A 17,832-nucleotide genomic window follows, 5' to 3' on the forward strand; every position below is an offset into this window, starting at 1 on the left:
TCTCTATCATGCTCTAGCAGTGTCATGATCACTTCTGTCATAGCTTCCATACTGAGTTTATAATTATACACTTTTTATTTGCTTGTTGTTGATCTTTTCACTATACCACAAGCTCTACAATGACCAGGAGTATGCTTGTTCACCTATTAATGCCTTTCTGCTGCCTAAGACAGTGCCTGGTACACAGTGAGTGATCAATAAACATCATATGCTGCAGGAAAGTCGGTATGACAAGGGCTGAAACCTCTCTACTATATCTGTTGACTTATCCACTAGGTAAGTCGGTATGACAAGGGCTGAAACCTCTCTATTATATCTGTTGACTTATCCACTCAATATTTATTCAAAAGTTACTATGTCCCAAAAGTAAAAGAGGGTCTGCCCTCAAGAAGCTCACAATTTAATGATAGAAGTAGATAAAATAATTTAAAACAATGTAATATGTGTAACATTAGAAAGCTACTCACAGGGCAGCCCAGATGGCTCAGCAGTTTAGTGTCACCTTCGGCCCAGGGTGTGATCCTGGAGAATTGGGATCAAGTCCCTGCATGGAGCCTGCTTCTGTCTCTGCCTGTGTCTCTGCCTCTCTCTTTGTGTGTCTCTCAAAAAAAAAAAAAAAAAGAAAGAAAGAAAAGAAAAAAAAAGAAAGAACGAAAGAAAGAAAGAAAAGAAAAGAAAAGAAAAGAAAAGAAAAGAAAGAAAAAGGAAAAGAAAAGAAAAAAAAGAAAAGAAAAGAAAAGAAAAAAAAGAAAAGAAAAGAAAGCTACCACAATTATGATGCCTAGAAGAGGGATAAATAACTTGGGAAAGATGAAAAAGTGGAAGGTAGCTGAGGTATTCAAGAGATGAGAAGAAAGATAACTTGAGTTAAAGATAATAGGAGCTAGCCTAGTAAAGGATCACATTATTCCTTATAAAGGGACTCATGTGAAATAGGCAAAGAAACGTGAAACAGCATGGTGAATGTGCGCAGGGCATGAAAAGCTTTTGGATACAAGCATAAGTACAGATAACCTGGAAAGCCTGGGTTATGCAGGGCCTTTTATACCATGCCAAGAAGCTTAGGTTTTATGCTGTTAGCACTAGGAGCTGAATAGTTTTCACCACCACAGTGACATCACTTAATTTTAATTCCATAACAATCATGGTATGGCTGTGCGGAAGCTAGGTTGGAGGGTTACAGATGGCGAAAGCATGAAGTCCATTGCTATAGTCCAGGAGATGAATGATGCCAACTTGAACTCAGTGGCTGTAGGAAGCATAGGTGATCAATTTCAGAAATACTTAGTAAGTGACGCCTGGGTGGCTCAGTGGTTGAGCGTCTACTTTCAGCTCAGGGCATGATCCCAGGGTCCCAGGATTGAGTCCCACACAGGGTTCCCTGAAAGGAGCCTGCTTCTCCCTCTGCCTAGGTCTCTGCCTCTCTCTCTCTCTCTCTCTCTCTTTCTCTCTGTGTGTCTCTCATGAATAAATAAATAAATAAAATAAATAAAATCTTTAAAAAAAAAAAAGAAATACTTAGTAAAATAAGCTGTTTAAAAATCATTAGTAACCTTGGCAAGGGCAGTTTCAGTATCATGATGGGAATAGAAGACACATTTCATTCCTTATCCACAGCTGCAGAAATCACAGGAATTGTGGAAGTGGTGATTAGGAGCTCCCAAATATGGTTGCTTATTAGGAGCACCAGGAGAACTTTAGAAAAATACAGATTATGCTGGCTTAACTCCAGACCCACTGAGTTGGTCACCATGAGTCAAGCCCAAGAACCCTTATTCTGACAAGTCCCTTAAGTAAACCCTTATTCTGACAAGTCCCTTAAGTAAATCTGACAAAGACATCCATATATTTACCTTGGGAGATGCTGGGATGGACCAGCCTTTCAAGTATATTTAAACCTTATAATTCAAATCTATTTGATTCCTAGACTCAGCAAGAGTTCAGAAAGTAATAGTTGGGAAGACAAGGAAGGAGCTAAGCCAAGAGCAGAAGATGGCAGAGGTCAAAATCCTAAGTAGATTTATAATATTAAGAAAATAGATAGAGGGGCACCTAGGCAGCACAGTGGTTGAGCATCTATCTGCCTTTGGCTCAGGTCATGATCCCAGGGTCCTGGGATCAAGTCCTGCAACAGGCTCCCTGCAGGCAGCCTACTTCTCCCTCTGCCTGTGTCTCTGCCTCTCCTCTGTGTCTCTCATGATTAAATAAATAAAAGCTTAAAAAAAAAAAGAAAATGGATACAGCAGTACAGATGAGAGAAGAGATACCTAAAAAACTAAGACACATGGGCAAAGAACATTAGTTTTCAAGCTAAGAGCATTAGTTCCTCAAACACAGTCAATTTTATCAATTTTATCTCATAAGTATAAGTATAAAATATAAATCTCATAAGTATAAAATATAAATCTCTTGGGGTACCTGGCTGGCTCATTTGGTGGAGAGTGGAACCCTTGATATTAGGCTTGTGAGTTTAAGCCCCACGTTGGGTGTAGAGGTTATATATATATAATATATCTAACTAAAGATTACTTACTTTCATTCCCAGTCCTAACCCATCTGAAGTTGGGTCAACAATTTAATTAGTGAAAACTCAATAAAAATTAAGTACCTAAAACAGAATTGTACAAGATACTGTGGGTAATTCCAATAAGGAGTTTGTATTTGTCTCAGGGACCAAAAACTTATGTAAATCAGTCAGAAACCTGGAAGTGCCAAACAGCATAGCACCAACCGTAAAGTCATCAAAAGGTCAGAGAAGGCTGTAACCTGGCCTCTGGCCTCTGACCTCTGCCTCTGGCCCATCTCAACTTGTCAAATTCTTCCTCTCTAATGCTCATTTCAAACCGTACCTCTTTCATGAAATCTTTCCTGGACTCTCCAAAGAGGTGTGATATTTTCTTTTAATTTTCCAGAATACACTGTAATTCTAAAGGCACCCAAATTCTGTCTAAACTTCCATCCCCAGTAATAAACACAGATATCACATATGTTGCTATGTGAGACACTGTCTGAAGTGTTTTACGTGTATTAACTAATTTAGTCCTCCTAATCCTTAGGACCAATGAGATAGGTCCTCCTATTACCCCATTGTACAGATGAGGAAGCCAAGGCACTAAGAGAGGTTCAGTAATTTCCTAGGATAACAGAACTACCTAAGTGGCAAAGCTAGGATGTGAATGCAGGCAGTCTGGCTCCAGAGACTGCATGTTCTTTACCATAACACTTCATGAGTTCTGGAGTACACCCAATGTTAGTCTACATTAGACTCTGTTGAGGGCAAATACTTTTTAGTTGTCTTTTCATCCCAAAGTAAGCATCCAAGTATATGTTGATTGTTGGAATTTCTTTTGGTCACAAAAAATCATGCTCTGCCCAGCTATGCTCATTCCTGTGTCAGAAACGACCACTTTATACACAGAAAAGATGAGAAAAGTGAAAGGAAAACACATTGCAGAAAGGCGGAAAACAAAAGCTACACAGGTAAAATGTTTTGAAAATCACATAGAGGTTTGAAAAGATGGGTATTAACTCTAAATTCCTGAGGATGGTGACATGAAAGTTGTGTGTTGGAAAATGAATCTGAGAGCAGCAATATTAGCATGGAAAGGATGAATGAGAAACAGGAAATGAGAGAGCAGGATGCCATCAGAGATCTCCAAGTATAGGGGAGGACCTGGTCTAGAATGTTCTGAATAAGGAAATTCTAATATGTATTAGATTTAGGAAGAGGATTTTAGAAATGAAAAAGAAGACTAAATGAGATTTTTCCAATGAGTTTTAGATCAGTACATCGCTGAAAAAAGAGGTGGATTGTTAAAGCAGATTTTAAAATCAAGCTGTTATTCCTTTTTTTTTTTTTTCAAAGAATAATACAATTTATCACTAAAACATTTTTTATTCATAGCTGCTTCTTGGAATTTGCCATTCTCTGAGAGATTCCAGGGTTTTTTTTACATCCACAACTATTTTTTGAAGGCCTGGAAAGACTTGACCCAGGGAGGTCTTAACCCTTTTCTATGTCTGACACTTTTTATCTACTTAGAAATAGTCTATAGAAAACATACGTTTTGAGGAGCACCTGGGTGGCTCAGTTGGTTAAGCGCCTGCCTTGGGCTCAGGTCATGATCCCAGGGTCCAAACATCAAGCCCCACATAGGGTCCCTGCTTCTCCCTCTCCTGCTCCCCCTGCTTGTGCTCGCTTCCTTTCTCTCTCTCTCTCTGTCAGATAAATAAATAAAAAATTTTTAAAGTACATTTTTTTAAAAGCCAGGTTGCTTACTGACACCCAGCAAGCTAAATCATAGACTTTAAGTTAAAAAGAAACTTTAAAGTCCTTTTGCTCAATCTGCCTCCCGTTTACACCATGCCAAGGAGCCAGTCGGTCTTTCATCCCTGGCCTCTATCCTTCTGGTGATGGAATACTTACTGCTTCAGAGGAACTCATTCCATTTCTTAACTCTTCTGTTGAGTAATCTTCTGATGTTAAGTTTAAATCTGTCTACCTGTAACTTTCATTCATTTGTTCTGTGTCTTCTAGGGACCTACAGTCAATCCAATCTCTCTCCAGTTAACAGCTCGTTAAATATTTGGAGACAACAACATGACACCACCAACTACTTTCTAACAAATGCCTCACATAGGAATCGTCAGCCTGGTTACCCTAATAATAACAGCACAGTGCTTATCAACTGTAGAGACTTGTACCCTACTGGGTCACCAAGTTCTTTGATAGAGCAGTTCTTTGCAAAGAGTCTCACATATAACCTGGAATATAGTAGACTCTCAAAATACGACTATACATGACTCAGTAAATAAATAAATCCATCTGCAAACAGAATTTTCAAACATATTCTCAACTGGTTTTATCATCTACCTATAACCAAACAAGTTTATTCTTTCTGTCCTCAAAAATCAAATAAATGTCATATGAAGAAAATATAAACCCAGAAATAATCTGGCAAGTATTCAGGTAAATGAAACATCTTAACAAGTAAGAAACCTCAATGGGGGAGACCATTTTTATTGTATATCTTTTTGAAACGTCTCAGTTTTTAACATATGTACCTATTCATTAACTAAAAGATAGTTAATTTATCAAAATAAAAATAATAAAATTATCTTCATTTTAAATTGTCTAGTGGAATAGTATGGTATAGTGTGAATTGTGCCTTCTGTAATAAAAAGATCTGTCCTACTACACAAATATGGAATCATCAAATAAATGATTAAAAATAACATTAGATTTAATCTATTCCAGAGACATTCAACAATTTTGAGGCCAACCGTAGTAAGAAATAAATTTCATATTGCAGCATGATATACATATATAAATATATAACTAATGCAAAAGTTCCCCAATAATGTATTTATCATTACTATTCAGGATATTTACTCTGATATTTTTTAAAAGCTGTCACAACCCATTAAATTGATATCCTGTCCTGCTAATAAAGTCATACCCACAATTTGAGAAACACTGATCTAGTCCAAAATCCACACCTACAACCAATTTATTGATAAAGAAGGTACAATTCAGCTTGAATAAGTGGTATATACAGAATCATACAGCTAATTCATATAGCATTAAATGAGAATGAGAACTGAAATGCAGCTCTTAACTTCATGGAAGGTGCAAAGAGTTGGGCAGACAGACAAGGCAACCAATTGTGCGGTAAGATCCCTGTGCAGGAAGATATGAACAAGGACCACCAAGGAGGGGCTTCTAAATCAGACAGGAAGAGCTGAGGAAAACCAGTAGGGTTATGGTTATACTGGACTAATCCCAGCTTTCATTGCTTTTCCCCATGGTGAAGCAATCCTTTAACAAACATCGATCTCAAACTAAATAATTCATGAATACTCCTAACGCCCACAGCAGTTAAGACTTCATCTGTTTTTCTTCCTATCTCCCTACAATACAGTAGACATTCACACTCAATTAAGCAAAACTTCCTCCTTCCGGTTCCTGCCCTTGTTCTTGAAGCAGGAGATTCATGATCCTTCCACCATTTCCCTTCTTCAATTAAGAAAAAAAATCCTTGGGAAAATATAATATTCATGGTCGATAAATCAAATCAAGTATCACCCCCAAAAATTTCACATGTTTCTTTGTTAGGGTTAAGTAAACAGATCATGAAAAGTTTCTTAAATTGAATCCACAAAACTGCAGCCAGTATTCAGAAAGTTATATTAGTATTTCTAGATGAAAATACAAAAATCTCACCACACAATGGTTATTGTCCAGGAAGTAGGATTCAGAATCATGAATGCTAGGACCCGTGAAAATAGACCATGAGCCTTTTCCCCTCTTTTAAATATATGAAAAGAATGAATCTCAGTTTTATTAACCAGAAAGCAGAAACACACAGATCTCTAAGTTTCCTCTAGATAAGGCACTCAAAGCTACTCTTACACAAATGTTCTGAGGCATACCTAGTAACACAAAGACAACATCATTCCAAATAGAACCAGTTAGCTTCCACCAGAGCTGAAACTGGTGGTTAGTAAGTTGTGAGACTGTCAATTGAGTCAGAATATGAGTTTTTCCACTGAAAATAATCACTGGATATTACTTCAACTTCTATACGAATTGCACTACTTCTCTAAAGCCTAACAACACCAACACTATTTTTCTGTCTTACCTCCCAATCTCTTTGCTATAGATGTTTTCTGTTCCTTGGACTTAGCTTATACACTCACTCAGTAGTCCTGCTTTTCTAGTAGGACTCACTATTGTTTTTCCCACTTCTACCCCCATCTTTGCCTGTAATTTCATCTGATATTTTCAAAAGATACAGATATGCTAAGAATGGTTTATTCCATATCATAGAATCAAATACTTTCCTTAAAATTTATTCTAAGAACAAAGGAAAATTGCAGCAAAACTCATTTTAATTCTACTATTGCAATGTTACTAATTCTATTACATTCATTATCTCTAATATCACCATTTAAACCTTAGCATGGGGCAGCCCGGGTGGCTCAGTGGTTTAGCCCCGTCTTCAGCCCAGGGCCTGATCCTGGAGACCCAGGATCGAGTCCCACGTCAGGCTCCCTGCATGGAGCCTGCTTCTCCCTCTGCCTGTGTCTCTGCCTCTCTCTCTCTCTCTCTCTCTCTGTCATGAATAAATAAAATAAAATATTTTTAAAAAGTAAAATAAAATAAAAATAAACCTTAGCATATCATTTAACTTTTACCAGCTCAATCTTCTTCATTTCTGATTGAAGTTAATAAAACAAGTCTTTACTCTCTTCTCAGGAATATGTTTGGATTAATAAAAGAATAAATAGAAAAGTGCTCTGGGGGCCGCCCAGGTGGCTCAGTGGTTTAGCGCCACCTTCAGCCCAGGGTGTGATTCTGGAGACCTGGGATCAAGTCCCATGTCAGGCTCCCTGCATGGAGCCTGCTTCTCCCTCTGCCTGTGTCTCTGCATCTCTCTCTCTCTCTCTCTCTCTCTCTCTCTCTCGAATAAATTAAAAAAAAAAAAAAAAGGAAAAGTGCTCTGGAACTGATGAGAGAAAACACACAAACTGGATTTATGTTGTTTTACGCTGTTTAAAGAAAAAAATACACTATGGGTAATGTTAAGTGTGGATGTGGACAATGCTTTCTCTAAGGAAGGCCCATATATTTTCTAAGTTAGGATGATCTAAAAGTTAGTATTTTGACGCAGCTGTAATTTTCCAACATGCACAAAATGGAGAATTTGCATATATGCTTTACTATCATCTCTCCTAAATTTATTTTTGTTTTTAAAAATATTCTGAAAACTTCCAGTCTAGATAAAAGACATAGACTAATAGCCATTAAATGGGTTCTAGTACCAACTCTAATGTGGTGAGGGAGGTTCCCAAGCCAACAAGCAGTGCTCAGATTCCAAAGGTTGAGGGCCCAGTCCCATAAGCTTGTACCCCAACACTTCAAATGCCAATCTGATCCTCTCTGAGCTCAATTAATTTGCTAGAGTGCCCCACGGGACTCAGAGAAACATTTAACTTATTAGATTACCAGTTTATCATTAAAGGATATAAGTCAGGAACAACCAGATGGAAGAGATGCATAGGGCAAGGTATGGAGAAAGGGTGAGGTAATCCATGCCCTCTTCAGGCAATCTAGACTCCCTAAATCTCCATGTGTTCACCAACTCGGAGTTTTCTCTCTCCTGGGTTTTTATGAAGGCTTCATTTCATAGCCAAGATTGACTGAATCACTGGCTACTGGTAACTGATTCAACCTTAAGTTCCTCTCCTCTCCCAGGAAGCTGGGGGAAAGGACTGAAAATTCCAACCCTCTAATCACAGGGTTAGTTCCACTGACAACCAGCCCCCATCCTTTTCCAAGTCACCACATAATATAACAAAAAGACTACTTTATCACTCTCAATACTTTGGGAATTTCAAGTTTTGTGAGCTATAAGACAAGAACTGTGAATGAAGACCAAACAGTATGAGAATTGTATTTTGGTCATATGAAATAAAATCTTTTTTTTTAAATAAAATCTTAAGAAAAAAGTGGGGGGCACCTGCATAGCTCAGTCAGTTAAGCATTGGACTCTGGGTTTCAGCTCAGGCCATGATCTCAGAGTAGTGAAATCAAGCCCCACAATGGATTCCTTGCTCAGCAGAGTCTGCTTGTCCCTCTCCCTCTGCTCCCCACATGCAATAAATAAATAAATAAATAAATAAATAAATAAATAATTTTTTAAAAAGGAGAGAGAGAAATATATTTGTCATATGAATGATCAAATATATATTTTCTTATAAATCATAATATCATAGCCATAGTTTATTGAATGCACATTATGGACCATACACTATACATTATCTTACTTAGAACTCGCATGCACATAAAATAATAAAGTCCGTATTTTACCCCTATACTGCAGATGAGGAAATTAAGTCCCAGGGAAGTTCAGTGCCTTACTGAGGAGCCATGCTACCAAACAAGGCAGAGGTAGGACTGAAACACCAGTGAGCAAAGCCTGCATTTTGGCACCAGGATATGATGAGTCCTTGTCAAATGTTGGCTTTTTGAGATCTAAGAAATATCATAAATAAGATTAGTCACCCATCAAATTACTAATTTAAATGAATTTGTCTTTTCAATTCCAAGCCACTGAAACAATAGACAATGAGGTCCTTCAGAAGCCCTACCACTTCTAAGAGGTATGTATGTGTTATTCATGGGTATATCATGACCTTGAAGCAGTAGGAGATGAAAATGAGACACTGTCACAAAATAGTACTGAGGCACACACTTTAAACTTTGAGAAATACAGGACTTTCAGCAGGGATGTCAGAAAAACAAGATCTAAAGCAGTCCTGTGTCATTCACATAATTCATGGATTAAATATATCATCCTTTTCCTCAACAACTATCTTGCCTTTCTAATCAATGAATATTAAGGATTTAACACAATATTAATGTTTGTTGAAATTATTAAAATAATTTCTATGATATTGATGGGCCTCACTCTAAGAACACAAAAACAAAAAAGTAACAATACCTAAGAAACAGGAAAACTAAAAGGTGAGGATTTGCTACCCAATACCTATCTTTTATTTTACCAAAAAGTTCTATTCATTTCTTAAAACAGTAACTTGCCATATTTATATGATTTACCAATGCTCAACTTTTCAAAAGCTTTCTTTGGTTTAAGCAAGGTCTATCAGTGACCACCGCAGACACAACTTTCTAGATACACCCACCTGGTGGGAAAACATTAATAATGTGTGAAAATATTCACTATTGCATTTAGTCTTTTCCTGGGCCTGTTTCCTAAAAGTCACAAATATACTAGCGTATATTATCGCAGCCAACTTACTGGTCTAAGCCTAAGCTTGACAAAAATCCTGCTCCTTCTTTCCTTCTGCTATTGGTAGGGCAGGGGGATGAAGCATCACTGCAGATCTGCTAGTGAGCAAAGTAATGAAGGGAAATATCTAGGAGGCAGAAAGACTGGTCTAATGGAAAGGAATGGGAAAACGAGGAGGCAGACCGAGGATACAAGGGAGGCACCTTAAAACAACAAGAGGAGGAAAAGAAGATGATGACCTGAACAGGGCTCCCAGTTCTGAACACCAAGTTCCAAATTCAGCTCTGATTCTGTCTCTGACCTTGGGTAAATCTCTCAGTCTCTCTGCATCCTAATGTAGCTCTTATGTTAGCAAATTAAGACAGAAGAAAGTTTCTTACAGAACCTAGTGAAACGCCTGTACTTGCTACTGATAAAAGCAAAGCTAAGCTTCCTATGACAAAACAAAACAAAACAAAAAATACCAACTTGGTATTAATAAACCCTCTAATCTGTCAGGACAGTGTTTAACTCAAAAATGCATATTGTTCAGTGTCAACACTATTCCTTTACCCTCCCCCACTTCTAAACAATATCAACACATTCTATTCTCAGGTTTGCCTGTAGAAAATCTTCCCTGACATTTTGTCTTCAGTTTACTTCATTACTTGAACTAAAGGCCTTATTCTTGGGATGCCTGGGTGGCTCAGTGTTTGAGCGTCTGCCTTCGGCCCAGGGCATGATCCCAGAGTCCCAGGATCGAGTCCCATATCAGGCTCCCTGCATGGATCCTACTTCTCCTCCCTCTACCTATGTCTCTGCCTCTCTCTGTGTGTGTATCTTGTGAATAAATAAATAAAATATTTAAAAAATAAATAAATAATAAAGGCCTTGTTCTTAAAAAGAAAATAGAATTCCACTCCCTTCAGCATTAGTGCCTTAGAGGTACATATAAAGCAGTTGGCCTAATCCATCCCACTCTCACTTAGCCTTTACTGCATCCAGCTATATTTTTAATCTCTCCAACCTTTTTTCTTTCCTCCTAATCTTCTCTCAGGCCCTCTCCAGTACATTGTATCTCTTTGTGATAAAGTGATAGTCTAAATTCAATGCTTTGCTGTGGAGTCAGACACTGAAACACAGATAACCACTTTCCCACTTTGACATCGATACTCTAGTTACATGCAGCCTTGAGTTAAAATGATACCAAGCTGCCAAACGACACTGGAAACTCATATATTGTCTACTTTCCTCTTATATCCCAATTCAATTTCAGAATTGTGGGTTTTCAAGGTTTTTTTTTCCTTTTTTGTAAAAGTAAGTTGACATAGTATAATTTATTTTATCCCAATTTGCATTATACCTAACTGCATTTATTTTATAAAACCACTTGAAAGTTGAGCTCTCATACCTTACGTTGTCAGTTCTTTTTGTAAGAACATCAGTTTCTATGCATTCATACTTCCTGCTATATTCTTACTCAGTGTACTCAGAACTCAATAAATATATGTTCATTGACTTGACTTGATCATACTTCTCAAGAGCATCAATAGGAGTCATATCCAAGGCTAAATCTCAGTTTGGCCACTTACTAGCCATGTGACTCTAATTACTCTTGTCTCTAATCCTGAGTTTTCCTCCCTTATTGACAAGGGGATGTGAAAACAGGGAAAGTAAGGAAAGCATGGAAAGTATGTAATAGTGTCCATGCTTACAACTCATTAAGGCTAAATAAACACTGGCTTTCTTCTTACTTCTACTTTATAAAAATGTAGTGGATTTTTAAATTAATGCTGAGGAGCACCTGGGTAGCTCAGGGTTAAGCATCTAACTCTTGATTTTGGCTCAGGTCATGATCTCAGAGTCAGGGGATTGAGCCCTGAAAGGGCTTGGTGCTGAGCATGGAGCCTGCTTGGGATTCTCTCTCTATATCTGCCCCCCCATCTCTTAAAAAAAAATGTTTAATCAATTAAATAATCAATTAATGCTGAGACTGCGAGAAATTACAAAGCAGACTCAGAGATGGGCAAAACTTCATCCAGACAGAAAAAAAAAAAAGTGGATTATTCTATACAGTACATTAATTAATTTAGGGTTCCCTTGACTTGGCTCTTGTGGGAGAGAAAAAAAAATCATCTCTTTCAGCTGCTTGTAGTCCCCTCGATATCAAATAAATTATAATAATAAATAAAACATCATAATTTAACTCCATTTACTAGCCCTAACAAAAGGTACTACTACCTAAGAAAAACACCTAATAATCCAATAGCCTAACCTTTAGCATAATAACATAGCTAACTATTAAAGTTTCCATTCCTCCCAAGTTCTGGATGACTGTCTATCCAAATTTACTCTTAAAGAAATCAATAAAGTACACTCTGATATCTGATCATCAACAGTAAATTTCAAAACAGAGATATCCTATCCAAGTCCAATATACCTACTTGTATTCTTCTCAGATACTATTAATAAAAAAGAATTAAGTTGATTGTAGTAATTAACTCCAACTGTACACTTGTGATCACCTAAAGTATATCTTGTATGTTAATTCAGCAAAAGTATCTTCATAAGTTCAGATTTTATCAATTCATTGTTGGACCAAAAAAGTTCAAGTGTCTGACATTTTATTTAAATAGACTCTTGGAAAAAAATAAATAAATAAATAAATAAATAGACTCTTGGGAACCATGAAGCACAATTTTCAAAAATTATCACAACTTAATTGTTAGCACCTATTTATCTAATCATTTTAATACCCGGAAGCTATTTTTTGAAAAATATTCACTAATTCAGCTGCTTTGATATTTAAAAAAATAATTTTCCTCAATACAAACCTGTTTCTGAATTAAGAAGTTTTACTAATATGAATGCTTCTGTGCCTAATCTCACTCGCAATTAGAGAACTCTGGCCTCCTCAATTTTTAACTACTCTCTTGAAATCAGTCAAAGTATTCAAGAATAGATTAGTGCCTATCTAAGCCATGTAAATGACTTAAGGATTTTTTTTAAATTATCCAGTTATGTCCATTGCAACAACAGCATCAAGTGGCTATTAAGGTTCTCTCTCAAAAAAACTTTTATTAGACAATCCACATATCTGTCTTTAAAACATCACAACTAGGGACGCCTGGGTGGCTCAGCGGTTTAGCACCTGCCTTTGGCCCAGGGCATGATCTTGGAGTCCTGGGATAGAGTCCCACATTGGGCTCCGTGCATGGAGCCTACTTCTCCCTCTGCCTGTGTCTCTGCCCCTCTGTCTCTGTGTCTCTCATGAATAAATAAATAAAATCTTTTTAAAAATCACAACTATATAAGTATACATTTGACATTTCCACTTGAAATGCACTCCCTTAACACAGTCACTTTGAAAAATCTTTTTTTAATCATTAATCACAAAACCTGCTATATTTGTACAAAATTAAAAGTCTAGCACTCAGACTAGAATAAAATAATGTGGAATTCTCTGCCTATATAATTAGTATTGAAAAACTAATGTTTTTAACAAGTATATCATTATAAAACATTTTCACATTAGCAACTAATACAGTTTTCCTTTAACACCTCCATAAACAAGTTATATGTATTCTAAACACATACTTAAATAAACAACCCAATTACATGCTAGAGCTCCCTTCAAGAATGTCTAATATAGTAAAGTAGTTATTCTTTAACTAATGTGGCTTCTGCCTAAGGGGTTGCCTCAAATCTTCTGTGAAATAAGGCAAAGTAGACTTAAATAAATATGAACACTACTATTAATATGGCAGCTTCTTGTCCATTTAGGAGGTGCTTTTTTTTTTTTTTAAGATTTCATTTATCTATTCATTCATGAAAGACACAGAGAGAGAGAGAGAGAGAGAGAGAGAGAGAGAGGCAGACACACAGGCAGAGGGAGAAGCAGGCTCCATGCAGGGAGCCTGACGTGGGACTTGATCCCAGGACTCCAGGACCACGCCCTGGGCCAAAGGCAGGCGCCAAACCGCTGAGCCACCCAGGGATCCCCAGGAGGTGCTTTTTAAGTGTGGTCAAAGAAAGAAGTTAAAAGTATTTATCAGAGGATTTGGTAAATCTAAGTATGGAGGGAGCAATATGGCACCCTGGTTTACAGTATAGGTATAGAGCCCACACCTCAGGTTGGATCCTAGCTCCACTGTTTTTATGTTAAATTAAATTAGCCATCAGCAAGTTACTTAACTGTCTAAATCTCAATTTCTTCTTCCATAAAATGAAACTCATAAGAGTAACTTCCTTTGTGAGGTTTTATGAGTATTAAATGAGAATACCCATGTAAGAGTCCTTAGAGTAGCACCAGATGCATAGCAAGCTCTCAATAAATGTTAATCACTATCATAACCATCATCATATCAACTCACTGCACTGCAATAAAAAAAAACCACTGGATATGAAAGTAGTTGAGTAAATTCAGTTCTTTAACACACAAACCAAATGGGCAGACCCCACACCAGATAATGAACCCCTATATTCACACGATAAGTCTCAGCTTCTACTCACTAGACCTTACGCTGCCTCTCACTGCCAGTCTATAGCTCATCTGAACAACCAAAAGAACAATCTGGTTACTCACGCTATATTACATTAATATGTAAATTCATCACTTCAGAAAGAATATCACAAACAAGTAGTTCATTCATGACTCATTTTATTCATAACAATTTAAAACTTGTCACCCCAAAATTGGATTTTACAGCTACAGTTTAATGAAGTAAACACATTCACAACCAGATTCATTCAGTGGTATCAAAAAAAAAATCAATATAAACTATCTGAGAGGAGAAAATAGTTAATCCACTAAATATGGATTGTTAAGTATTGAGGAAAATGCATCATTATTTTGAAGAGAACAAGCTTAAATGAGAGCAAACACAATTCATACAAGCAATGACCCCTTGTTTTATGACTACATTGGATAACTACAATACGCCAGAGTCCTCAAATGAAAACAGCTACGTGTAAAAGAATAAAGTTTCATCCTTAAAGGAAAGGACCTTATCCTTATTACAAAACTTCTGGATAACAAAAAGATAAAAGGTTATAGTGGAATACAAGTAGTTTTTTTCTGCCTAGGACCAATCTCCTTTCAAAATTGAGAACTCCTTTTTCCCTAAGGTTGGTTTATAATTAGAAATTAGATTCCTCAATAATTCAATGACCGAAACCTTTATTAAAGTCAAATGACCTTTTTAATTAATTTTTCCTAATATATAAGCTCTGCTAGGCAAGTGTCATCTCTACAGATAATAAAGCCTTTATATATTTATTAAGTGAGTTTTTCCCTCTATGTTCACCCTTTTCTTTGATTTGATATTTTAACAGTAATTGTTGGTAAAACTTTAAAAAGTATAACAGAGTACTATTGTGCTAAATGCTCTGATTTGTATAATGCTTATAATGTCCTTATTTTTCATTCTAAATGAAAAGCACAAAAATGCTTAAGCTAAAATATTTTACTCTTCCATATATCTTTTCCTTTTAATTCACATTTTAAGACTATAGCTAGTGAGGGGAAATGTATACAACTTTATTACAGCATTAAGAAGTGTGTCAGGATTTGAAAACCTGGAGAACAGAATTGAGATATGTGCATAATACTGACATTAGGTTCAACAGCTCTTGACACAAACAATGCATTTATAAGACAGGCCTATCCAAGTAAATATATGAAAAAGATGCATAAAAATATGGTAACTGCATTTGAATTACTTACAATTTTAGTCTTCAATTGTTTGTTTAAAAAACAAAAGCAGTTAAATGACTATTAAGGCACCATGTTAATTGTGCTGGAGTTTGAAAATTCAAAATTACATTGTCCTCAAATCTCACTTTCCTATGGATACCACTTTAAATTTAGTGAATTTCACTGACAATAAATCAAAAAAAGTAAAACTCTTAAGTATATGACTGTCGTGTTTATGTCTGAAATCACATCCATCCATCACTTCACCATTAGTCTAAGATGACGTATGCAAAATGTTTTACCATCACTTTTCTCATCACTCAAAATGGTAAGACCGAAGTGAAGGGATTAAGAGACTTACGCAATGATACCAGCCAATTGTCAGCAATTCTACTTTTTTATTAGGATCCTAAGCTTTCTAGTTCACACAAGGGGAAAAAAGAATATCATCAGAGAGATAGAGCATCATCTAAGATAGAAGAATATGCACTTTATAGATACTAACATTCCCAAAGGAGATGTGGGAGTATGGAAATTTTACACACCACCAAATACTAACAGAAATCAAAAAAGAAAAAAAAAAAAAGAAAAAAGAAAGAAAGGAACAGGACCCTCTGGAATCTCCAGTCACTTAACTAGCCAAGTAAAGGGAGTGAAGTACAATCTGGATTGTCCCCTCTCCGGCCCGCTGTCTCACGGCTGCACATTTCTACCTGGTTTACTACAGGGAACAGATTTCAGCCTTCGTAATGCTCCCAAACGGGCTTTTCTTGGCAAATGTCTGCGCTCCTCAGGCGAGGCCGTTAAGGTAACTTAATCCCTGGCGAACTGCTCAGGGGAAGCAATGCTGATTCCCAATTCAAAAATGAATCCTTTAAGCTCTTTCCGTGCGAAGAGCCACGATGAAATCCGTAACTCTAACTGAGACCCCTCATTTTATCTCGAAGCCCCGCAGGACAGAGGCGAGCCCCGGGAACGGAAGCCGCCGCGGGGGGGGGGGGGGGGCGCAGGGAGGTGCGAGAAAGATGCTGGTCAATTCCGAGAGGATGCAGGAATGACATGGCATCTGGGCAACCCGGGTCCACGTTCCCCTCCCTCGACACAAGCCTGGGGCTCTGAAGGGGTGCCCACGCGGACACACACCACCTTTTATTCTTCGACTCCTAGGGAGGAGAATGGTGGGGAAGCGTGGCTGGATGAAGCTTTCACCACAACAAACGGCTCCTTTCTCCTCGCACCCCGCCTCCCCGGCGAGGGGCTGAGGGCGACTGTCTCCAGCCGCAGCCAGCTGAGCGCCGCCGAGACCCGGGGCGAGGAGGACGGCGGCTCCGCGGGGGGCGGGGGGCGCCGGGAGCCTCGGGGAGCCTGGCAGGAAACGGGGGGGATGTGGAGCCGGGAAAACACAGCAGACGGGGACCGGGAAGCTCCCGGGCGCGCTCCGCATCCAGGCTGCCCGAGGCCGGCGCGCCGGGCGGACCCCCCTCCCCTGACTCCGCGACCGGAGGACGGAGAGGAAATGGCTTTGTATCGCAGGATGAAAGGCAGACAGGGGGGCCACCGGGCGGGGGCGGAGGGGCGGCGGACGGAGGATGCCCGGAGCCGGGACGACCCCGCCCGCCCCACGGACGCCGCCGCTCTGCCCTCCATTCCGCCTGGGCCCCGGCCCGCCCCGGGCTCCCGCCGGCCCGGCACGCTCCAGCCGCCCCTAGCGGGGTCCCCGCCCCGCCCCCCGCGCCCTGCGCGCTCACCTGCCCACGAAGTTCTCGAGCACCGAGCTCTTGCCCGCGCTCTGGCCGCCCACCACGGCGATCTGCGGCAGCTCCAGCAGGCAGCTCTGTCCCAGCGCCGAGAAGGCGTCCTGCAGACGGTTCACCAGCGGGATCAGCTCCTCCATCTCCCGGTTCCCCATCGCGCCAGCGTCGCCGGCCGCCGCTGGTCCCTGCTCTCCTCTGCGACCTGGCTGGCGGGGGAGCCGGGGCCGCCCTTGCCGCCCTTGCCGCCCTTGCCGCCCTTGCCGCCCTTGCCGCCCCTGCCGGGCTGGGTGCTGTCAGCCGGTTCCAGCGCAGACGTCGGACCCCGCCGCCCGCCAGCCGCTCGGCTCCTGACAGCTAACGGCCCGCAGCGCGCCTGCGCGGGCGAGAGGGGGCGTGGCCTGGCTCCTCGGCCGCCCCTCCGCGCCCCTCCGCGCCCCTCCGCGCCCCTCCTGGCCGCATTCCGCGGGAGGCTTCCCGACCCGACACCTCGGGCCGGCGCGCACGCACTGCCTCCCAGCTGCGGCCAGATGCCACGACCTCTGTCTCCCGCTACCAAGGCTCAGAGGCACAGTTACAGCGCCTGGTCCGG

At 39.7% G+C, this 17,832-nt stretch overlaps 1 protein-coding gene across 9 annotated transcripts in view; it reads right to left on the minus strand.

Moving 5' to 3' along the window:
* The window catches only part of DNM3 (dynamin 3), a 555,606-nt gene extending 537,986 nt beyond the window's left edge, over positions 1-17,620 (minus strand). For 6 of the 9 annotated variants that reach the window (XM_049112291.1, XM_049112288.1, XM_025430314.3 and 3 more), the window contains exon 1: positions 17,238-17,597. In XM_049112291.1, the coding sequence (XP_048968248.1) occupies positions 17,238-17,398 (161 nt within the window). In that variant the 5' untranslated portion in view covers positions 17,399-17,597. Of the gene's footprint in view, positions 1-17,237 lie in introns of all 9 variants that reach the window. The other 3 variants (XM_025430309.3, XM_049112292.1, XM_049112293.1) reach the window with 2 other exon arrangements.
* Positions 17,621-17,832: the final 212 nt, after the last annotated feature.

The sequence above is a fragment of the Canis lupus genome, chromosome 7 (assembly GCF_003254725.2).
Source record: "Canis lupus dingo isolate Sandy chromosome 7, ASM325472v2, whole genome shotgun sequence".
Taxonomy (NCBI): domain Eukaryota; kingdom Metazoa; phylum Chordata; class Mammalia; order Carnivora; family Canidae; genus Canis; species Canis lupus.